This window comes from Seriola lalandi, unplaced genomic scaffold (assembly GCF_002814215.2).
Source record: "Seriola lalandi dorsalis isolate HSWRI2012SDOR001 ecotype SW California unplaced genomic scaffold, Sedor1 jcf7180002054974, whole genome shotgun sequence".
In the NCBI taxonomy this organism is placed as follows: Eukaryota; Metazoa; Chordata; class Actinopteri; order Carangiformes; family Carangidae; genus Seriola; species Seriola lalandi.
Window position 1 is genome coordinate 474628 of NW_019525524.1, and position 23340 is coordinate 497967.

The following is a 23340-nucleotide window of genomic DNA, read 5'->3' on the forward strand; positions in this document are numbered from 1 at the left end:
CTTTGAAGAACCGAGAGGAGAGAGCTGGAGCTGCTCTCCAGAGCAAGCCAAGAAGGGAAGAGAGAGAAGAGGTCCAGAGGACTGGTTTTGTTTGGTGACACTCTTGGGGGTCACATGTCACACGCTGACCATGGCTGGCCAGTAAGGTCCGTTGGGGGGGGGGGTAGTCCCCAGGTGTGAACAGTGAGGAACTGTGGAGTGTGAGTTCCTTTGTCCACTGGAGCAAAGAAACATTTGGTCTCTCTTGGATGATGAGTCCCAACAATATCATAAGGCAAACAGCTCTGGAACAGCTGGAACCATTGGAGGAATCAGTATTTTGGTCCTTAATAATGAGGACAGGTGCTTTCACACGTTTGTGGCAAAGAGAATCTCGACCATCAGAGTAACATCTGAACCCTCTCAGTGGAGACATGTCAGTTACAAAGACAATCAAGATGATGATTCATTGAGGGGAATGAAGATCTCTGACTTTTTGAAGAACAACAGGTGGCTTGAAGGTCCTGCATTTCTTTGGAAGCATGATGAGGATTGGCCTACAACTGTGTTGGAATTCTCAGTGGACTTTAATGACCAAGAGGCCAGAAAGGAGGCAACAGTAAATGCCATTAGTGTGTCCGACGTGTCTAGTCCTACTGACCAGCTCATTACCTACTTTTCCGACTGGAGGAGGCTTAAGACAGCAGTTGCCTGGTTTCTCAGGATAAAGTTTATGTTGTTGGACCAGAGTCGCCTGAGAAAACAGTTGGAGGCTTCTGTGGATAGCCATCCAAAGTAAACCAGTCATAACAGTTAGAGGCAGGCTGACAAAGGGTCACAGTGGCTTCCAGTACTTCAGCGCTAGATGATTTACTGGGAGCAGAGGTTACCATCATTTGCTATTGTTAGTCACAGAAACGCAGTAAAGAAAATTCTGCATTGTCATCCAAGGCAGCAACAGTGAGTCTCAGAGTCCCATATATTGACTGGACCCAACTTTGGAGGATGGACTCTTGAGAGTTGGAGGAAGATTGAGCAGAGGAGCAATTCCTGAGGAAGCTGAGCATCCTCTCATTCTCTCCAAGGTGCAGAAAGTTTCTATGCTTATTCTCAAGCATGTACACCAAAATCTGGGCCATGGTGGACAGACTCTCATACTATCCAAAGTGAGGAAGAGGTTTTGAATCACCAACGCTAATTCAGTTGTCAGGAAGATCATCGCTGAATGCAGCTTTTGTAGACACTATAATGGAAGAACAGTGGAACAAAAAATGGCTGATCTTCCAAAGGTGAGAATCCTTCCTGATCTCCTACCATTGCCAACAGCGGAGTAGATTACGTTGTATCAGTTGAAGTGAGGAGAGGAAGAACAACATGTAAGCAATACAGAATTTTCAGAAGTTTCATTGGCCACAGACATATGCATTAATGCTCTGCTGCGTTTTATATGCAGGAGAGAACAAGTGGCATACCTAACATTAGATAATGGTACCAATTTAATCGGGGCGGAAAGGGAACTGAAGGAGACTCTTGCTTCTTTGAATCGATTGATTCAAGGAGTTGACGTCAGATGACATCAATGATCTGGACCCTCTCACGTCTAAACATCCTCTTCTCTTAAAGGGTAAACCAGCTCTGCCACCTGGAGTGTTCGAGCCTCATGGCCAGTATGTGAGAAGGAGAAGCAGACAAGTGCAGTATATCGCAGATGTTTTGTGGAAGAGATGGGTACAGGAGGACTTGCCCTTGCTTCAAGAGAGGCAAAGATGGAACCAGAAAAAGGAATTTGATAGCTGGAGACACTGTGGTGATCATGGATTCTTCAGCTCCTATTGGTTCTTGGCTACTTTGCATGATTCTGGAGGTTTTCCCAGATAAACACAGGCTTGTGAGTTCAGATTACAGACTAAAGCCAACATCATTGAAAGGCCGATGACAAAACTTTGAATTTTGTCTTTACTGTACTTGGCTGTAATTTGGTGTATCAACATTATTTGGCTCCTTTTTTGTTTATTTTGCTGTTATGTCAGCCTGCCATTAACAATTAGGAGCCTGTGTGTGGGAACCAAATATGTTGTTTTCAGACTTTTTTTTTTTAACTTTTTTATCAGAATTTAGTTAATAGAGATTAAACGGTTGCCGGTTTCACGCTATATCATGGTAGAAATGCCAGGCGGTTAGTATTACCATTTAAATTTTAATTATCACTATAACCGTGGCCGACAACTGTGGTTAATTTAACTCGCATCGGTTCTGTATGGCATCAACCAGCAACAGTCTCCCAGACTCATGTGTGGCGAGCAATGTTGGTTTGTTATGTCTCAGTCAAAACATGGCATACGGCAGTGACAGCACTGCTGTGGGGATTTTTCAGCTTCTAAAAACTTTTTACACCAAGGTTAGGTATAAGCGGGTCCTTTTACACTGTCAGACAAGTTTACCTTCCTGTTCAGAGCGATGTCACATGACCAGAGCGCGCGCACACAGACGCAGTAGAGATATTGAGCTGTAGTTGCTGAGCCTCTGTGTGAGACACTTCGGTTGGTGATTGTGTGTTTTTAAAAAGGGCTGCAGTGAAGGTTGGAAATTGTGGGATTTAAAAGAGCTTGTCTGACTTTTTTTGAGGAAAATTTTCAAGAATGGCAGTTAGAGTTTGCAGTTAGCTCCGGTTAGCGAGTGGAGCTGTGCCTAAAGACAGCTAGACATCGCTGCAGATGTAATACATTTTTACAATCCTCTACACTGAAGTTGCAACACCATCACACCGAGCGAGCGAGTGAGAGAGGGAGAGAGAGAGAGAAGCTAGTGTTAACTGCTAAGCTAAAGTAGCTAGCACATCTGAATAGCATGTAAACAACAGCTGAGCTCTAAAAGGAGCAGAGAGCTCTGGGTGCTGGAGGTACAGCAGGTAGTTAGACACTGTGATGAAGAAAACAGCAACATTAACTGTGTTCAGACAGAGCAGCACTAAACTCTACCAGTAACAGAAACTGACGTCAGCATGTCACTACGTGAACGGCGTCACTACTATTAGTGAACAGACACCAGTAGAAGTAAATCACTGTGTAAACATGTTCTCAGATAAAAGAACAAAGTAAGTCAGTTAAAATGTTGGAGTAAATGTGTTACTGTGTCACATTTGAAAATGGGGATGGACGGGTAAAACATGTATAGGGTGATAATAATAATATTATATGATATAACTATAAAATTAAAGAACATCTTAAAGGTTACCTGATATATCAGTTCCCTGGTGAGAACAGCAACGAAATCAACCAATTAATTGTAGTTATGCACTTTGGAGCCTGTGTGTGCACCTGATAAATACTAATATACTCAGAAGGCAATTTATTATTAAAATAGTTTTAGACAGTTGTTGATTCACTTGATCTTTGTGGAGGATGTAGTGTATATTAAATTATACAGAGGTGTTTCTGTTATTTAGCCTACCTTCAGTGACAAAAATGGGTCGGTGGGGGTGAAGGGGGTGTGTGTGATATTGGAGAGCTACCATGATGGTTGAACAGTTCCTGTAGCTCAAAGTAAATTCAATTTCTGCTGCTGTATTTACTGTTGTACTGTCCAGTCTAAACTGTAATCTCTCTGTATGAGCACTCATTTGTAAACAGCTTTGTGTGTGTGTGTGTGTGTGTGTGTGTGTGTGTGTGTGTGTGTGGGGCTGTGTTTGTAAACATCACAGAGATCTGAATTCTGTAAAGTAAGGTAGACACTTTCTATGAAACAGGACAAATGTGTCTACTATTGAGGAAGCCTGTGATGTGTGAAGACTGAAATATGTGGCCGTGAGGACGAGTTAAACAGAATTCAGAGGAGTTCTAGAGCTTCTTCCACGATGATGTCATCCACTCTAGCTCTGAACATTTCATGCAATACACACCATTACAAACTCAAGAATTATCAGAAGAAAGCTTAACACTAACACTTAACTGTGATGAATGACAAACTGTATAAGATATCAAAAAGTTGAATGATAGTTAAATAGCTCAAAGTCTTGTGGATAATTTAAAGTTTGAATGAAGTATTTAGCTGAAAGTATGCTGAAGTAGTTAAAGTTCAAAGAGGCTGAAGTTTTCAAGGATTTGAACAGAAAGATGGACTGCAGCCTAAACAGTAGAAACAGTAGAAACTTTAAACTGAAAGTATGCCTGAAGTATGTTGAATTTCAAAGATGTTGCAGAAAAAGTTATGAATACTATCAAAAAGCTTAAGGAAAGAATACATCTCCTGAAGAAGCTGAACGTTTTGATAGTTGAACGGTTTATGTAAGACAAAGTATGCAGGAGTAGTTAACAACCAAAATAAAGTAAAAGGAAGATCTCAAGTACAACACCAGTGGAGCAGGTTAAATTCAATATGTCTCCTGCTACATTTACTGTTGTTCTGTCCAATCTGAACTGTTATGAACCTCAATGAGTGCTAACTTGTAAACAGCTTTCTGTCTGTGTATGTGTGTGTGTGTGTCTATCTATCTACCCATCTGTCTGTCTACCTGTCTTTCTGTCTGTGTGCCTATCCACTTGTCTGTATTTATGTGTTTTTCTGTATCAGTTAGAATGACAAACTGAAATTAACCACAAGAGCCACAAGACACGTCCATAGAGCCAAAAATGTGGAAACAGGAGAAAGTTACTGTTTTACTGTCTGTTGGGTTTCTCCTGAAATCAGCTCCTGGATTTGTATTACAGTCTATGGGACAGTTGGAGGGGACTCCCATCACTTTGAGCCTCCTAGTTCAAATTCTGTTAGTCTCTGTGATAAGGTATACACTTTGTATGAAACGGAACAAATTTGTGTACAATTAAAGAAGAGATTATCCATGAAGACTGAAGTATGTGGCCGTAAGGACAAGATACACACATTTTTTTTTCAGATATATTTTAGAGCTTCTCCCACTCTAGCCTCTAGCTCTGAACATTCAGTGCAATACACACCCATTTAAACTCAAAAGAAATCAGGAAAAAAAGCATAAAACTAAAACTGATGATTCAAAAACTGTTGAGGATATCAAAGAGATGAATACAAGCCTAATAACTGAAAGGTTGAATGCATCCGATAATCTCCAGAAAAAGCTGAACATTTTGATAGTTGAACGGTTTCTGTAGGACAAAGTATGAAGGTGTAATTAGAGACCGCAAAAAGGCAGAAGTATAATAATAATAATAATAATAATGATAATGATAATAAAGATTTGAATAACAATGCTACAGCATTCACACTAATTAACCAGAACCACCAATCATCACAGTCCCTACACTCCTGGTTAATGTGTTTCCACGGCTTAGATCACACAGATTACTAAAATAACATCTTAAATCATTGAGGAACTACATTAGGGTTACTGATGGTTGCATCCAAAAATATGCCATTACCCCAATGTCCACCAACAGTATACAGTAAAAAAGCACAATGCAACAAAATAAGAAAATAAACTATGAGGGCACACAAATAAAAATAAAAAAAATGCTTTCAATTGAATGCATTTTTTCAATTGTATCTGTAAAGATAAGAAATAAAGTGCCTATTATTTATAAAATAAAACAGATGCAAGTGAGTGGGCAAATTTAAATACCCTATATGCAACACAGACCTGGTCCAGGATCAGTTTCACCACTGCAGTCACTGGTCCAGGATCAGGTGGCGTTAACGCTCCTTCTGTTTCCGTCTCTTCTCAGTTCGCTGTCGTCTGCCGAAGAAAGTGGGCTCATGTCGGGCGGCGTTCCCAAAGTTTTACTATAATGTGATGAACCAGAGCTGTCGCAGCTTCGTCTACGGTGGCTGTGAGGCCAACGCAAACAACTTTGACTCTCAGGAGGAGTGTGAGGCCACGTGCAGCGGAGTAACAGGTAACAGTCGTCAGGTCTCACTGAACACAGCAGTTTGACCTGTGAAGGACTCATTCATTAAAGCTGCAACAATTAGTGAATTAATAAACTGGTCAATTGACAACAAATAAATCAGCAGCTGTTTAGATGTGGTATCAGTCCTACAACAGTTCCAACAGTCTGCATCCGTCAACACTTGACTGATAATGATGAAGAGAAAACTGAAGTTTAGACATTTTTGCAAAAATAAAAATATCACATTGACATAAGTATTCAGACAGTTTACTATGACACTTGGAGTTGAGCCCACGTTCCTACATTTCTCTGGATCATCTCTGAGATGTTTCTACACTTTGATTGGAGTCCACCTGTGGTAAAGTCAGCTGATTGGACACACACCTGTCTATATAAGGTCTCACAGCTGAAAATGCAGATCAGAGCAGAAACCATGAGGAGGAAGGAACTGCCTGCAGCTCAGAGTCTGTCAGTTGTTCTCACCTTAACACCAAAGCATCGACTTTGGTGGGACTCGAGATTTGAGATTCAATCACTCAGACCACAGTATGAGGTGGTCTGGGCCACATGTGGCCACATTCTTTAAGCAGTGTGAACATGAATGTGTCCTGGTCACACTGAAGGATCGCCTACTCTACTGACGTCCTCTGACACAGTCTGATAAGTCCCACAGTTTCAACATGGATAAAAGTTTATTTCATTATAAGACACATCCCTGCACATCACAACAATTCGCTTAACCCTTCTGTGCTCCACTCTCTCTCTCTTTCTCTCTCTCGTGCTCGCTCGCTCTCTTTCACTCATACACACACACACGCACACGCACACGCACACACACACACACACACACACACACACACACACAAGTAAATCAGGATTTTTTTCATTGAGGTTCTGTACAGGTGTGTTCAGGTGTAATTGTTTGTCTTCAGGATCAAACTGCACTGAACCGGTCTGGCCACAGCAACCTGACACCGCACACATTGAACACACACAGTCACACACTGAACATACACTGAACCACACACACCAAATACACACCAAATACACACTGAACCACAAACACGCACATTCAGTGTTTCATCCCAAAAGTTTCTGGAACAGACTGATCAGTTCAGACATTTTACTGTCATCACTTCCTGTTTGTGTTTCCTGATGCAGGATGGCGTGTGTGTGTGTGTTCAGTGTGTGTCTCTCTCTCTGTCTGTGTGTGTGTCAGTGTTGTGCAGTGACAGCTCTGTTGGTGTGTGTGTTTATGGATTCTTTCACAGGAATCTGAGAACAGCTAGGAGTAACACATACACACATACACACACACCACAAATGTGCTAAAAACTTTCCAGTTCAACATCTTTATTATTATTGATAGAAAAAAACAACAAGAGAGAAGATACTGCATTTATATAACCCTGTGTATATATGTGTGTGTGTGTGTGTGTGTGTGTGTGTGTGTGTGTGTGTGTGTGTGTGTGTGTGTTTAGGTTCAGTTCTCCCCGATGACTCGACTCCTGCTCCTCAAATGGCTCTCTCCTTCGATACAAGTAAGTTTTGTTTTTACTGTGAACCGCTGTAGTGGAACTGATGTGCTTCATTGTACTTCCCTGTGCTTCACTGTACTTCACTGTGCTTCCCTGTACTTCCCTGTACTTCACTGTGCTTCCCTGTACTTCCCTGTACTTCACTGTACTTCACTGTACTTCCCTGTACTTCACTGTGCTTCCTTGTACTTCCCTGTGCCTCACTGTACTTCACTGTACTTCCCTGTACTTCACTGTGCTCCATTGTACTTCCTTGTACTTCCCTGTGCCTCACTGTACTTCACTGTACTTCACTGTACTTCACTGTGCTTCCCTGTACTTCACTGTACTTCACTGTACTTCACTGTACTTCCCTGTACTTCACTGTACTTCACTGTGCTTCACTGTACTTCACTGTACTTAACTGTACTTCACTGTACTTCACTGTGTTTTACTGCTTCACTACTGTTGTACAGCTGATAGTTGTCATAGTTTATCTGTATTATCAGTGTATAAGGATATGGTTTATATGCCGATTATACTGATCAATAAATCTTTTATTGATTATACAGATCAATACACCAGTCATTGATTACACAGGTCAATAAACCAATTATTAAATCTCTATATTCTGATGCCTTAAAGTTATTGTAGCTTTACTTCACCTCATCACTTCCTGTGTCTTGTCCTTCCTGGTCCAGATAAGTCTGAAGACGCTGAAGGTCCAGTTGAGTCTGAACCTGCGGCTACAGAGTCTGTTCCCCCTCAGGAGACAGGTAACATCACACCTGGACACACCTTCACAAACAACGTTACTGCATCAGACACACATTTTTTAGGGATTATGATAATAATACTTTTCTCTAGTGCTGACCGATTAATCTCATTTTCATCATCATCGCGATATGAACATGTGCAATAAACACATCGCAAAAAACTGAAACGCGATGAATTACAAAAAATAATGGTATTTACCCACGTCATGCGGTCACATCGGGTTTCCAAGGTTTTCCAAGATTTAAACACGAAGAAAAGCTATATTTCCCACTTCTCCCATCCACCGCGGTTTATTTTACACGAGCGCAGAACGCTAACGTTAAGCTAATATGAACAAGGTAAAAGGAAAACTTTGTGTGTAGACTGCAGCTTCATTTACCACAAACTGTTGTAAACTTAAAACGACAGCCCAACGATACCTGCAGCAGAGGTAGGAAAACGGATGAGATGACCGATAGTGACCTTTGTCTGTGTTCTTCATTCAGCTTCACTCAGCAAAACTGTACATGCACACCTCAATATTTTTTTATTGATCGCAAGTCATATTGTAATCACAATACTGAACAGTGCCATCCGCAAATCCAAAAATTTCCTCATTGTACAGGCTGCTCTTCTCTTTTAGTGTTTATTTGTGACACACTGATACTAATGAATATTATATATCACTAAACTCACTACTAGCTTCTTTTCCTTCAGCTCTGGTGACCTGCAGAAATAAATCCATCATCAGTTTAATGACAGAACTTCCAGATGAGTTTGTCTCAGTTTGTACCTGAGCTTTTATATTACACAGAGCCCAGGTGTCTGAAGGCTAGACAAGGGGACAGGAGAGGAGAGACGAGGACAGAACAGAGGCTGAATGATAGTAATAATAAACTGTATATGAAGTGAAAACAATATATGAATAAGAATAAAAAGGAAGTCAGTATAAATAACAGCTCAGGAGGGGGCCAGTTCGGTTCAAAGAGGGAAAGAATGACGGGGAGAAAAGAGTATGAGAACGAGGTCACATGATGAATGTGGTCACACTGACATTTTACTCTCTCCTACAGGAATGTCTGCTGGTGAATACGATGGTATGTTTCAGCTTTTCTTTTTTTTAAATGATGAGCATACAAACATACCCCCCCCCACACACACACACACACAGACACACACACACATCCACCCACATACAAAGTAAGTAGACAAATAAATACAGCAAGTAAACAAGTACAATATATTTTAAAATATAAAAAAATAAATAATTGAGAGGACAAGAAAAAGAAATAGGGAATTAAGTTCAAGAGAGACTATCCTAGTTCTCAGGGTCCATCAGAGCAGGACATTTGATATTCAGACACTGTTATCCTATAATCATTTGCACTCAAGCTTTAGCTCCCCTGCTACATATATCTCAGAAAAGGTCTCCAGATATTACAGGATTTACCTGGTGAGCCTCATTTTTTAGCCTCATATAAGATATTCTTGATCCACTGTATGATTTGGAGGAATTACAATTCAGTACAATTAGACGACAGGCAAGCAGCATACAGAGTCAAGAAGCCAAGACGTCACGGGCTCGTTCAAAGAGTAGACATTAGAGGGTCCTCCAAAGAGACCTATAATAGAACAGCAGTCTATAGTGAATTGAAGGACCTCTGAAAGTGTATTAAACACAGAAGTACAGTAAATTGCTAGCTTGGAGCAGTTCCAAAAAGTATGAAGACATGAAGATGGGGTCATTTCACAAGGGTTGAATGCTGGATCTATATTTCAGCTTTGACTTGTTTGTCCATCGTTCCTCCTTCAGTTTTCAGTAACAGAAACGGATTCACAACTAAACCTTGATTTTCATCATCAAACCCGATGACCTGCCTGTACCTGTGTTTATAGTGACCATGTGCAGATGTGCAGTGAGATTGTCTTGTTTCCTTTTAACTGGATGATGTTTCATCACATTCACAAACTGTAGAAAATGTGTTGATATATTTTAACCAGTGGTCTGAGAAAGATTCCAGATGTTTTACCAGCAGCTGTATGAAAACATAACAAGGAGGTGAGTAAAAGATACTGTCAGGACAAACGTAACATACCTGTCTGCGTCCTCTTGTCCAATCAGAGCACTGCAAGGTGGAGCCTCAGGCAGGTCCCTGCAGGGCAGCGTTTCAGCACTGGTACTACAATAGTCGGACAGGTAACTGTGAGCCATTCATCTACGGAGGCTGCAGAGGAAACAAGAACAACTACATCAGCAAGGAGAACTGCGTGGCTACATGTACAGGTAACTAACACCTGTCTGTACCTGTCTATACCTGTACAGGTAACTAACACACCTGTCTGTGCCTGTCTATACTTGTACAGGTAACTAACACACCTGTCTATACCTGTACAGGTAAATAACACACCTGTCTGTACCTGTACAGGTGAGCCACATAACACCTGTCTGTACCTGTCTATACCTGTATAGATGAGGCACATACACCTGTCTGTACCTGTCTGTACCTGTATAGATGAGGCACATACACCTGTCTGTACCTGTCTATACCTGTACAGGTGAGGCAGACACCTAGCTGTACCAGTCTACACCTGTACAGGTAACTAACACACCTGTCTATACTTGTACAGGTAAGGCACATACACCTGTCTGTAACTGTACAGAGTCAAGAGTTTAGTACTAATTAGAGATGTTGACTCTCTTCTCTCAGTGTCGGTCCTGCCATCTTCTAAGAAGTCATCAGCTGATGATGACGAATACAAAGGTGAGAAACTGTTCAATACATTAACATCTGAAGTTCTGACTAGAAGTATATGAATGCATCAGATGGGACAAACTCCAGTTAATAACTAATTAATAATGTCTGTCTCTGTGTCTCTGTATCAATGTGTCTTTGTATCAATGCGTCTCTGTATCTCTGTCTCAGATAAGTGTATGGCGACCCCTGACCCCGGTCCCTGCCGTGCCGCCTTTCCAAAGTTCTATTACGACCACAACACAGGCACTTGTCAGTCATTCATGTATGGTGGTTGCCGTGGAAATCAGAACAGTTACGGCACTGTGGAGGAGTGTATGAGCCGCTGTAGCAGAGACGGTGAAGAAGAAACTTTCCTAATTTGATTTCCAGTAGCATGTTGACTCTGATGTAACATCTGTGCTGATGTTGTTCTTCTCTTTCAGGCTCCTTGGACAGTCGTGGTAAAACTCGTAACTCAGCTCCAGGTGGGTTTCAGATGAACTGATGTTATCATTTTACACACAATTGTATCATACAGATGCAGGACTTGCACACGCATGTTTATAGGCTACTAGCTTTCACTTGGGTTTACCTACACATGCTCTCTAGTTTACAGAAGGCATTTACAGCTCACAGCCACCATTTCACCACATATTAACACATCAGTTAGAGGGGCACTGTTTACCTAAATGAGAACAGGGAAGAGAAGGAATGGCAACTACTATTTACAGTCAGAGCATTTTTATTAAAATGTCAACTAAAATCTATAAAACAGGGGAAGCCTGGCTTCCCTCGGCCTCCTGGAGAAAAGCCCCTGTGTGAAGTTTTTCTTTCCTGCTGATCTGTGAGCAGTAGTCAGATTACTCTGACATTTTTTGTCATTCTATCATCATTAAAATCTGACCTCAGATCAGATTGGGTTAGGATTAGTCTAAAGTACTTGTACAGGATTCCAGTCAGTGTGTATTTGCACCTTTTAATGTTAATGTTAAAACTTATGAACAGTGTTGAGGCGGTTACCTCAGGTAACCCAGGTAACTGCTGATAGCGTTTCCTTACTATAAAACAAAAGACCTATCTTTCACATTATTTTACAATTACAGTCATTCACTGATTAATTCTCAGGTCAGATTATATGAAGAAAACAGTGTCCCTGACTTGACTCAGACTGATTCTGGTTCATTTTGTTTCAGACAGGCTTTTCACAATAAGTGCCTTCTGTATGAAACAGCCATCTGATCTTCATCTTTTCTCCTCCAGCCCTTTTCCTCCTCATCACCCTTGCGGCCATCTCAGTTCTGCTCCTGGTGACGCTCGTCTTCATCTCGCTGAGACGTCACCGTCTGTCCCGCCGTCCGTCTTCCGTCAGGTAAGGTTAACCTGTTGGTGTGTAACACCTGCCTCAGACCTGATACCTGCTGGTAAAGCATATCAGTAATAAACGACATGAAACATCTGGCAGGACTGTGTGGCCTCCACTCTCTCTGTGTGGGTCTATTCAGCTGTACTGAGACATCAACACTGATATTTTCTATAAAGTGTTTCTTGTATTTGTTTCTTCAGTGATAAGGAGGAGCTCCTTCCAGATCCAGACGAGCAGTCTTCTGTGGAGTCTCTGACTGTCCCAGAGAGTCCCAGACCTGACAAGGCCTGAGGAGAGACCATGGAATTACCTGGGCGGGCAGAGAGTCTGGAGACAGCTATATATATATGCCTAAATGTCACAGTAAATTGAATGTCTTTGGATAAACCAATAACATGAAGGTGTAACTCTAATTATCATGATTGTAGTTTGACATTTTATTATATTTTATGAATGAAACAATTAAATATTTTATCAAACTGCCTCTTAATAAAATCCTAAATGTGTAAAGAAACTAAGTTTCAAGAAACACTGGAGCCGAAGTTTCCCATACTGCACCTGGAGAGTGCCAGATGTGACAGGAAGTGTTTTTACTTTTATTTTATTCAGCCTATGGGATGAAATATGAAACAAACAGGACAAACCTTTTTGGATTTGATCTGAAAGGTGGAGTTAAAACTTTTTTAACAGCTGATACGTGTAAAGAATGTCAGAGAAAGAAAGTGACTGTTGTATTTCTGTTTTATAGACCTAAGGAATGATTAAATGTTCACATAATGAAGCTGTTTTTAAAATGTCTATCCAGTTTGACTTTTATTGTAATGTGATTCATTAATAATACAATGTGTAATGCTGGTTTTAGATTTGGGCTGTGATTTGTACCCAAGTCTGAGGTTAAACTGTCTCACCTGTTGACTGTACTCACATTTATCAAATAAAACTCTTCTATCTCTAATGGTTTTAACCTGCATCAGTTATATAGCAGCTGAGACAGTCAGTCTCAGGTGTTTGTACCTGCAGCTCAGCCTGAGCCTCAGTTACATTAACAGTCTCTGATTGGATGGTCAGTGCGTTACCACTCATCAGCTACTCTATCATAGACCAGTTATCATGTTAATACTCGAATCCTAAATAATCTCAGACTGTACTTAAATAATTATTTTATTACTGATACTGTGATATCTTCAGATATCAATTATCAGAAGCAGAGACTCGTGTTCAGTTGAACTGGTTTTATTGCCTAAAACTTTGCAGAAACATTACATGCTGGCCAACGTGGGGAAAAACTTCTCATCACTCGTTACTATCTACGATGCCAATCGTACTGGTGCCCCCTATTGGTCCTGAACTACCATAACGTACAGTCACTCCGTAAAAGACAACACCAGGTTTAATAAAACGTCTATTGATAATTTAATTGTTTACTTAAACGACTTGTGAGACTGTAAAAGCAAATTGAATAACCAGGAATTTCTGCAAATGTTTTTGATCGCTATTCCAAAATGCCTTGGCTTTGATGAGTACAGGTTCCTCCATCGTGTCTGGATGCGAGCATTAAACAGGGTTGTTCCATGTAAAGTTAATATATATTACTATAAATATAAAGGTTTTTTTTTTACTCAGCAGAGTCATTAATTAACTGGCTGATGAAACGAATAAAAAATACTTTTAAAAACACACGAGTCTTCGTGTTTAAGCGGTAAAACATCGGAATATAAATACCTGTAAAAATCTGGAATCTCAATAAACTGAAATTTCAATTTAAACAGAACTGAATTACTGGCTTTTATTTAAACCCGACCGTATTTTCGTGCAGCCCTCCCGGAAGTGAGCCGTTGGAGCCAAGATGGCGCTAAGTTGGAGCGAATTAGCGGAAGAAGCTGATGTCGGTTAGCCAGACAAACGGAACCGTTTAACACCGACAGCGCCGTAACAGCAGCACCGAGGTTAACGGAGAGGCGTCTGAGGAAACGAGCCACAACCCGGGATTCCGTTGGTTGGTGTAAGTTTTATTGTTATCTCATTTAAAGCACTGCAGCTAGCCGCTCCGTTAGCATGCTAACATGTCGAGTCACGGGTGTTTGTGTCCCGGGAAACTGTCCGGTAACACCTCACTAGAACCGCTACACGGAGACTCAGCGGAGCAGACACGATGATTCACATGTAACCGAGTTAATTTAGACAGAGTCGAATCAGAAACCACCTTGTTCTTTCAGCCCGTTACCTTGTTAGCCCAGGGTCTTCTGTCTGTGTCGCTGTTTCTTTAGTAGCTAATGCTAACAGATGCTAACACCACTGTAACCGAAGATGTTTTTATTTGCCTTGTGGGTTTACCTGTCCCACATTACCGGGGTTACTCACCTTAATGACCCTGACTTCCGTCAGTCTGAACAGCGGACTCTCAGTATCGAGGTTTAAACTGAATATACATTATCATTTACATTGGTAATCTGCTGATAATTAATAGACAGTCAGATGACTGTGTCTGTAGATTACCTGTCTGGTTCTGTCCAACAATCAAACCCTCAGTCACTGTGATTTATGACAAAATAATTCAGAGGCTGGAAACAGGCAACCTTCACTTGATGTATTTAAAGTGAGTAAAACAATAATTCAGTTGTGCAAACCATTCATTGTGAGTTAGTAAGGATGAGAGCTGGTGGTGTCTCTGCAACTGTATAACAAACTGTTACATGTGCACCTACAGCCAGGTAAAAATTCTAATCCATTGCTGCTGTTAAAACCTTTGTGTATTTGAGTTGAGTGTTGTTTTCTGTGTATCTACTATTGTTGACCGCTGCCTGTAACACAATTTGCCCCGCTGGGACATTACAGCTTTTCTGTACTGTACTCTGCTCCGCTGTACTCTACTGTGTATATGGTGCTTCCAAGGTATAGTTCTGTGGCCTTTTCTCACTATATAAAACTGACTTATGATTTTTGTGTAGTTTATCCTTCAGTGCTACAGACGTGCACACTGAAATCACAGGCCTCATTATCTCCTGTTGAATTTGGGTCTGAATGACCCCAATTTAAAAGATGATTAATATTTTTCAATACCAGGTGAGTTTGTTGCTGTAAGAGAAGGATGATCCAACAGGCCATAAACACTGGAAACATCAGGACAAACTTAAAGACTACAGTGTGATCATAAAAAGAAAAGCTGATATGAAAAGGTGTAGAGTGACTATAAATAAATAAATCTTCATTCTTGTTTCTCATTACAGAAGCTGAAGCTGAAAAAATATAATTAAACTTATAAACAGCAACTTCCTGCTGCTATGAACATATTTGCAGACTCTTTTTGTGACTTAATCATTGTTGACAACAACAAAACCGCACTCTGTCCAGTCCAGGTCCACCCAGCTCAGAGTCGATCTAGTCCACAGTCCTGTAATCAATCCTCCTCCTCACGATTCTCTTTAGACTTTTACAGTTGTTGGTTCACCTGGGCAATCACTACAGAGGCTGTACTGTCAGAGGTGTTCCTAATATTTTGTCCACCCTAAGTCATATAAGCAGTTGGACAAAGTATTTTGAACAGCAGCACAAACTACAACCTTAACACTGTGTGTGTGTGTGTGTGTGTGTGTGTAAGGTGGTGATGGCGGAGCGGCGGGTGGAGTGTACATGGAAGAGACACATCTCAGAGCAGCTGAAGCTCAGAGACCAAGTGCAGAGACAAGCCTTCGAGGAGATCATCCACCAGTGTGAGTCCATCACATCACACACCCCTCACATGTACTGTCACATGTACAATCAGACTGTCAGACATAAATTAGCGATCATCTCAACAACAGCTCTTCCCAGCTACATGCAGTGCAGTTTGGATTTATGGATAATCACTCCAAAGAAACAGTTACATGTTACTTGATAGAGAAAGTGAAGGTGACAGTGGACACAGGTGGGGTTGTGGAGACTGTTCTTTGATTCACTGTAAGAATTTGATACATTTGTTCATCATACAATCCTACTGTGTAAACAGCTGACATTGTCTTCAAGTCCTTTCTAATTAGGACCAAAGTCATTAACAGCTGAAGTGCAGCTGAGTTTTAGGAACATTTCTAGGAAATGAATTAAGAGACTTACTGGTGTAAACACTGTCATATCAAGTGATGAGTCATGCTGGGTGTAGCTGGTCAGACTGGTCACAGCCTGTTAAAAACACAGCTGTAGTCAGGCTCCAGCGTAAACTCTCAGTTCAAACAAATTAACAGCTAAGCTCTGTTGGTTTCAGATAACCGTCTGCTGGAGAAGTCAGACCTGCAGACTGTTCTGTCAGAGAGATACCAGACTGACAAATATGACGTCCAGAGAGGACACGAAGCCAGGTGAGACATTCTGAGGCAGAGCTCAAGGTACGGGAGACAGAAGGGACTCCAAAGTGTCCCCATGAAGTCAATAATGGACTCACCTCCACCTTGTCTGTCCTATATCACCTTTACTGGGCATAATGGAAGTGATCGGGGGGGAAAAACAACTGAATAATAATTGAACAAATGAGCGGGCTGCAGTCTGTGCTGCAGGTTTCCTGTCAGTGATTTTTAACTGAACTCGGTCTTCGGCTCTCAGCAGGACCAGACTGTGTAAGAGGACTCTACCTGCTGAGAGCGCTGTCTGTTTCTGTATTCACCCTTTCTCCTGTTATCAACTCTGGACAATTGTTGGTGTGGTGGGATGAAGAATAAAGAGATAATATGTTTTATGCACATACATGTGACCTATCTAACTTCTAATCCCCCAGTCTACACACTGGATATTGACGACCATTTTACCTGATGATAGTGATACACTCCTGTCTCCTCCTGTCAGTTAGTCTGCATAAAAATGTAAATGTGAAACTCGTCTAAGATGAAAAAAGTGTGGGCACTTCACGTATCATGTCCCCTCACCTGTCCTTGTCCTGTGTTTCAGTTCGGGTGCAGACTCGAATCGCAGCGAAGCTCTGCAGCAGGAAATGGCTCAGATGAGAATTAAACACCAGGAGGAGCTGACAGAGCTGCACAAGAAGAGAGGAGAGGTCAGTCACTTTCAGTCCACACATGAAGACATTTCATTAACACCTGTCCTGAAACAACATGTCATTAACACCTGTCCTACTAAAACATTTCATTGACACCTGTCCTCCTGGAACATGTGTGTATTGAAACTTGACAGACAGGAGTTCAGTTAACAGTGAATCTTTGCAGCTGAATGTTTTTAAGTGATGTTGATGTGACAGAGGTTTGAGTATCTCTGCTTCCTGCAGTAAACTGTCTCATCAGTTACACATTGTGCTGCAGGGGGAGTTTAAGTCAGAGCCATCAACTTCAGTTATTCTTAAGTTTAAGTGTAGGGTACTAAGTCAGCTTCATTGATTTTTCACTGATTAATCCATCCATCTATTCTCTGCTGTTTATCTGAGACCAGGTCATGTTTATTGCCCAATTATATTTCTATGAATTATTGATAAATACAGCTGGGAAGAACTGTCCTGTTAACGTCAGTAAATTCATGTATTTAGATAATTGTCCCAACAGGTAATTAAATCATTGCATGTGGTTTCAAAGTCCGCAGAAACACTCAGTTCACATAAAATCATATATTATAATATACAGTAGCAAGAAAAAGTAAGTGAACCCTTTGGAATTGCTTCCATTTATGTATAATTTTGTCCAAAAATGTGATCAGGGCCCATATTCACAAAGCATTTTATCTCACCACTAAGAATACTTAGTGTCACGCTAAAAGTTTTTAACTGAAAGTTTTCTTCCAAATCCTCTTCAGTGTTGCTGAAACCAACTTTTAGTAAGAAAAAGCAAAAACTCCTGAGCTAAGAGTTCAACTCCGTTGCTATGGCTGAAGTCAATTTTCATGGATTAACTCACTTGCAGGAACCACAGCGATTGTTTGATGAAAGGCTGTCTGTGCTCTCCAAAAAAAAAAAACCTGTCATAGATGACCTAACCCAACCTAACTGGCAGCCTATTAGCCACAATCTGTTGTAGCGTAGTGTTGTAATGCCCCTGTGGTCCCGGCTGTGGGTTGAGGTGTGAGAAGATTTCCCCTGGTGTCCCATCAGGCAAAATCCAGCTGGAATATGATCCTTTCAAACAGCTGATCAGGTCACTCTCCACTCAGATCCATGACTCGTGTGTAGATCCTCGACACTGTACAACAATGTCTACAACTGTACAGGCAGCATCAATACAACCTGTGTGTTGAGATTTTGTTTTCCTGTTTCGTATGAAATGTCCTATGATGTCAGGGTCACATTTATTGTTTGAATAGATCAGCTTTTCTCTGTTTCCAACTAGTGCAGCGTTGCCAGACACTTAATTTACACAATAATCGGGGGTTTTCGGTTGGTAGGAGATGTTATTGCATCTCTAACTAACTTCACGACGATGATTATTCTCTTGTGATTGAGTCGGTATCTTTTAAGTAATTCAGCATCGTTTCCTTTTTAAGAGCCTTTATGATTTGGTCTTAGTGAGTTAGGAGTCCTCTCCACTACTTCTAACTTCTCCCAGACTTAGGTGCTACTTTTAGCGCTAAGTGGCTTTGTGAATAGCTCTTAGTAAAAAAAAAAAAAAAAAAGGAGTCCTAAAGTTAGGACTGAGGCACCCATTTTTTTTATTTTTTATTTTTTTATTATATTTTCTCCTAAATCGGCAAGTTAGGAGCTACTTTTAGCCCGAAGATGCTTTGTGAATACGGGCCCTGATCTTCATCTAAGTTACAATTATGAATCATTTAAAACAAGTCATTGTTTTGTTCTTGTCCATATTGAAGTCATTCAAATCTAAATCATTTAAACTAAACTACCACATTGTAGCTGGAAAAAGTATGTGAACTCTTGACTGATGGCATCAACAGACGCTAAGTGGAGTCAGGAGTTATCAAACCTGGAGTCCAGTCAATGGAACAAGATTGGAGGTGTGGGTTAGAGACTTTGGCTCATAAAAAACTCTCAAACATTTTGAGTTTGCTGTTCACAACAAGCATCAGATGATGTGAACCAGGCCTCAAAAAAGATCTCAGAAAACTTGTGATCAAGAATTGTTGATTAGCATGAAGCTGAAAGGGTCACAGAGTCATCTCAAAGAGTTTAGATCTTCATCAGTCCACAGTCACGCTGTCTATAGATGAAGATGATTTAGTTCTGTGGCTACTCTGTCTAGAAGTGGACGTCCACCTGAGATGACTCCAAAGGCAGAACACAGTAGCTCTGTAAGGTTAACAAAGGAGCTCAGTCACAGCTGAAGGCTTAAAGGAATCATTAGAGCTGGTTCACATCTCTGTTCATGAGTCCACCACACACACATCATGGTGCATGGTTGTTATGCCCCTGAATTTATAAAGAGCAGCTTTACACTCCACTGTGCTACTGGGGAAATGTGTTATGGACTGATGACACCAAGGTTGACTTGTTTGGGAAAAACATGCACCGTGTGTGTGGTGTAGAAAGCCACTGCTGATCCAATCTCCCCTTGAACATTGAGCAGATCTGATCAGCAGCTACTGGAAGCTCTTTTTGGAGGTTATTGGTGCCAAATGAGGTTCAACCAGTTATTAAATCCAATGGTTCACTTACTTTCACCACCAGCACTGTGAATGTGTAATGGCCGTGTTCACTAAAGACACAAAAGATTATAATTTAGGGGCACGGTGTTTGTCTACATTTTGACACAGTCGATGCAGAAAACCAGGTCTTTCCAAAGGGTTCACATACTTTTTCTTGCCACTGTATAATGTTTGAATGACTTTGGGAATTAAACCTCCTCAGTGATTGTTATTTTTTGAGAACTTTCTGGTCAGTCCAACAAACACCTACATCCTCAAGAGAAACTCATTTCCTGACTGACACATGAGGTTTTGTTTTGGAATAAAATCCAAGATAATGGTCGTAGCACATTTATGAAATTAATTTAACTGGTTAAATGTAAATTTGTGGCAGCATCAGAAAATTGTTTGAGTCCAGGGCTGAGAAAATTTTATAGGTAGCTTGCTAACACTGAGCTACATTGCAGAGAAATACAAAATCTTAATAATGAGCCTTTTAAAAATACACATTTTCTAAGCTTGTGCTCAAAGCGACACCAGTAGAAGTACTAACATATAGTAAGTGAAGTAATTTATCTTCCTCAGTTCACCTTAACACTTAGCCCAGATAAATGTGTGTTATCGGATTATATAACATGAGGGCGAGCGGCCACAATAAACACTCAGGTTTCAAATGAAAGTCACGTCTGTAGCCTCTCAATGATCCACACTTTGGATTCCCTACATAACCATCTAATATCCACAGAGACCAGTTGTGTAAACAATGTCTGTGACTCAGCGTTGCCACTTCCACTGCAGTTTGAGCTATTTATTTATTGTTTGCAATCAACCAACCAATCAATACTTGTTTGACTAAAACTCAGAATATCAGCTACTGTGTGGTTGATTGTTAGGCAGCAGCTTATTATTTGTTTTCACAGTAAATGTCATCAGAGTATTTTTACTTCTGTTGTTTTACACATTTCTAATCTGCAGAAGGTGGTGAAGAAGTTTCAGGTCATGGAAATGCTGGGTCATGGTCCTGGAAAGTCCTGGAAACATGTAAATCACTGACTGTTTTTGTCCCGCAGCTGGCTCAGAGTGTGATCGAACTGAACAACCAGATTCAACAGAAAGACAAAGAGATCCAGAGCAACGAGGCCAAGTCAGTGTTTATAAACACACACTCTATTTGTATGTGTGACACCTGAGAAGAGGTCAGTTCACCTGCAGCAGGTGTCCTCGCTTAGGAACCTGAATAAAGTTTATTGTTGTGTGTTTTCAGAATGTTGGAGTATCAGCAGCAGATCACCAACCTGGAGGGAGACTGTCGGGAGCTGAGGAACTACCTGCAGGTAGGAATATATCACCTGGACAAATCGCAAGCTTCAGGGATTCTTAAGTTGAAAACAGGAGGCATCCACTTGTCAGGCGGCTGCTCAAAGCATTTTGGGTGGAGGGTCAGTCAGCTCACCTGATCTGAAATCTGTTCAGACTGAACAGACAGTTCAGACTTAGGATCACATCCAGTTTTCTCACAGGAGTGTAGGCGCACCCCAAGGGCATCAGGTTTCCTCTTCATGTTCGCTCTTCACTGAGGAGTGGTGGCCAGTTTACTCTTTCATGCTGCAGTCTGCTGGGGCAGCAGCATGTCCGACATGAACACAAAGAGACTGGACAAGCTGGTAAAAAAGACTGGGTCTGTGCTGCAGGAGTCTGGACTCACTCAGGACTGTTGTAGAGAGACGCATGCAATGTAAGATGGAGGCCATCTTGGACAATACCAACCATCCTCTCCACAACATTCTGGCAGGACAGAGAAGCAGCTGCAGCAAACGGCTCATCTCACTGCGCTGCAGAACAGAGAGGTTCATCGATCTATCGATGCCTTCCACTTAGTTCTGTGTGCCTTGCAGAACAATGACGTCACGCTTTTGTGAGAGGCAGTCAGCCCGAACAGCAACGAAGGAGTCGAGGAATTGTGGCTTAATTTCACACAAAATGACGCTAACAGCAAAACGTGCAGTGTCTGTAGCACTAAGATTTCAAGCAGTGGTGTAAACACCAGCAACATGCTGAAACATTTGTAGACATATTACGGCATTAAATATCAGGAGTGCCATGTGTTTGATGCTCTACGCTGCCGGTCAATGAGTGCTTCCCAGTCTCAGTGAGCAGTGAAGGTACGTATTAGTGATGTGTCGACTTTTAAATGAACAATGGGAGCCGGCTCCTGTCCGAGAGACTTTTTTTAGTAAATGAATACAAGGCGGACAGCACCCCCTCCCCGAGGGATTGAACAACTACAGAGCAGTTATCTATCTTGTTCAGTGTTCAGAGACTCATAATAAAATTTGCATTAAGGTCATTGATGAAGATGATGGTCAAGGAATTTGATAAAGGTCAATGATGAACAGTAAAAGGTCTGATTTCCCACAATCCTCTCCTGCTGCCCTCTGGCTCCCAGCAGCCCCTGCTCACTCCTCCCATCATGCTCTAGTGGTGCAGTGGTGGTCTCAGGAGCTGCTGACAGACAGGAAGTGCCATCACAGTGTGTGTCTGTAAAGAGATCCTATAGGCTCAGTGTGATGGCTGACATCCAACAGAACCAATCAGCACGGAGCGTCAGGCTGAGGAGGAGGAGGGAGCTGATCTCAAGTTTTCAACCTGAGACCTTCATCTGATCAAAACATGAACATGAAGTCAGTTTAGACCAGTCCAGACCACTTCAGACCATCAGGTGTTGACAGTACAGTGACAGTACATTTATCATGGTAAAGTGTATAATGATCTGACTGAACCTTAGTATGTGCGTTCTGTCACTCCCAGTCAGGTTTATGTTCTTCAGGAACCCAGAGTTGTGACCATCTTCCTGTGTCCTGCAGGACCTGGAGAGGGCAAACCAGACGCTAAAGGATGAGTATGATGCCCTGCAGATCACTTTCTCTGCTCTGGAGGAGAAACTGAGGAAAACAGCAGAGGACAACCAGGAGCTGGTGTCTCGATGGATGGCAGAGAAAGCTCAGGAGGCCAACAGGCTGAACGCTGAGAACGAGAAGGACAGCAGGTAGAGTGAACACCTGAAGGAGGAGGAGGTCTCTACCCCCCTGACTGATCTCACTCCTCTGACTGATCTATCTGATTTCAGACGCAGACAGGCCAAATTGCAGAAGGAGCTGGCTGATGCTGCCAAAGAGCCTCTGCCCATTGACCCGTCAGTAGATTCAACCTCCGGCTTGTGTTTGTATCATGTCTGAGGTGAGTCGGTTCTGACCAGGTGTTTCTTTCCTCAGGGACGACGACATCGAGGTTCTGGCTGAGGATGGAGGGAAGGTGGGAGGAGAGACCTCACCGAACAGACCACTCAGCAGAACTCCCAGGTGAGACCAGTACCTGTTCTGTTTCACTGCTGCGTTTTTCTTCACTGATCTAGAAATGTTTTAATTTTTCAGACTCACTTTTCTTTTTCATTTGACCCATTGAATATCCTTCAGACAGTGAGACTATCAACACATCACCAGAGTTCTTCTGGCTGAACAACAACAGTTCTGTAGACGAGACCATCACACCACTGGTCGACTGAGTGTTGGAGTTTTACTATTGGCCAT

At 41.6% G+C, this 23340-nt stretch overlaps 2 protein-coding genes, 1 long non-coding RNA gene and 1 other non-coding gene across 7 annotated transcripts in view; 3 read left to right on the forward strand and 1 right to left on the reverse strand.

Moving 5' to 3' along the window:
• spint2 (serine peptidase inhibitor, Kunitz type, 2) overlaps positions 1 to 13163 on the forward strand; it is a 16847-nt gene extending 3684 nt beyond the window's left edge. The window contains exons 2-11 of one of the 2 annotated variants that reach the window (XM_023396269.2): positions 5673 to 5843; positions 7319 to 7378; positions 8056 to 8130; positions 9184 to 9207; positions 10233 to 10394; positions 10819 to 10872; positions 11035 to 11202; positions 11289 to 11330; positions 12106 to 12214; positions 12409 to 13163. In XM_023396269.2, the coding sequence (XP_023252037.1) occupies positions 5673 to 5843; positions 7319 to 7378; positions 8056 to 8130; positions 9184 to 9207; positions 10233 to 10394; positions 10819 to 10872; positions 11035 to 11202; positions 11289 to 11330; positions 12106 to 12214; positions 12409 to 12499 (956 nt within the window). In that variant the 3' untranslated portion in view covers positions 12500 to 13163. The remainder of the gene's footprint in view (positions 1 to 5672; positions 5844 to 7318; positions 7379 to 8055; positions 8131 to 9183; positions 9208 to 10232; positions 10395 to 10818; positions 10873 to 11034; positions 11203 to 11288; positions 11331 to 12105; positions 12215 to 12408) is intronic. The other variant, XM_087171075.1, reaches the window with a different exon arrangement.
• LOC147817313 (uncharacterized) lies at positions 12132 to 14531 on the reverse strand. Its single transcript, XR_015436473.1, has 2 exons — positions 14433 to 14531; positions 12132 to 12263 (listed from the first exon to the last, which is right to left on the reverse strand). It is a non-coding gene; the product is annotated as an uncharacterized LOC147817313 (long non-coding RNA).
• Positions 14033 to 23340, forward strand: part of atg16l1 (ATG16 autophagy related 16-like 1 (S. cerevisiae)) — a 19600-nt gene continuing 10292 nt past the window's right edge. For all 3 annotated transcript variants that reach the window (XM_023396265.2, XM_023396266.2, XM_023396267.2), the window contains exons 1-9: positions 14033 to 14210; positions 15807 to 15918; positions 16446 to 16539; positions 17123 to 17228; positions 20824 to 20897; positions 21018 to 21087; positions 22618 to 22799; positions 22881 to 22946; positions 23026 to 23112. In XM_023396265.2, coding sequence (XP_023252033.1) covers positions 15813 to 15918; positions 16446 to 16539; positions 17123 to 17228; positions 20824 to 20897; positions 21018 to 21087; positions 22618 to 22799; positions 22881 to 22946; positions 23026 to 23112 — 785 coding nt within the window. In that variant the 5' untranslated portion in view covers positions 14033 to 14210; positions 15807 to 15812. The remainder of the gene's footprint in view (positions 14211 to 15806; positions 15919 to 16445; positions 16540 to 17122; positions 17229 to 20823; positions 20898 to 21017; positions 21088 to 22617; positions 22800 to 22880; positions 22947 to 23025; positions 23113 to 23340) is intronic.
• On the forward strand, positions 22134 to 22407 carry LOC111646707 (small Cajal body-specific RNA 6). Its single transcript, XR_002759974.1, has one exon.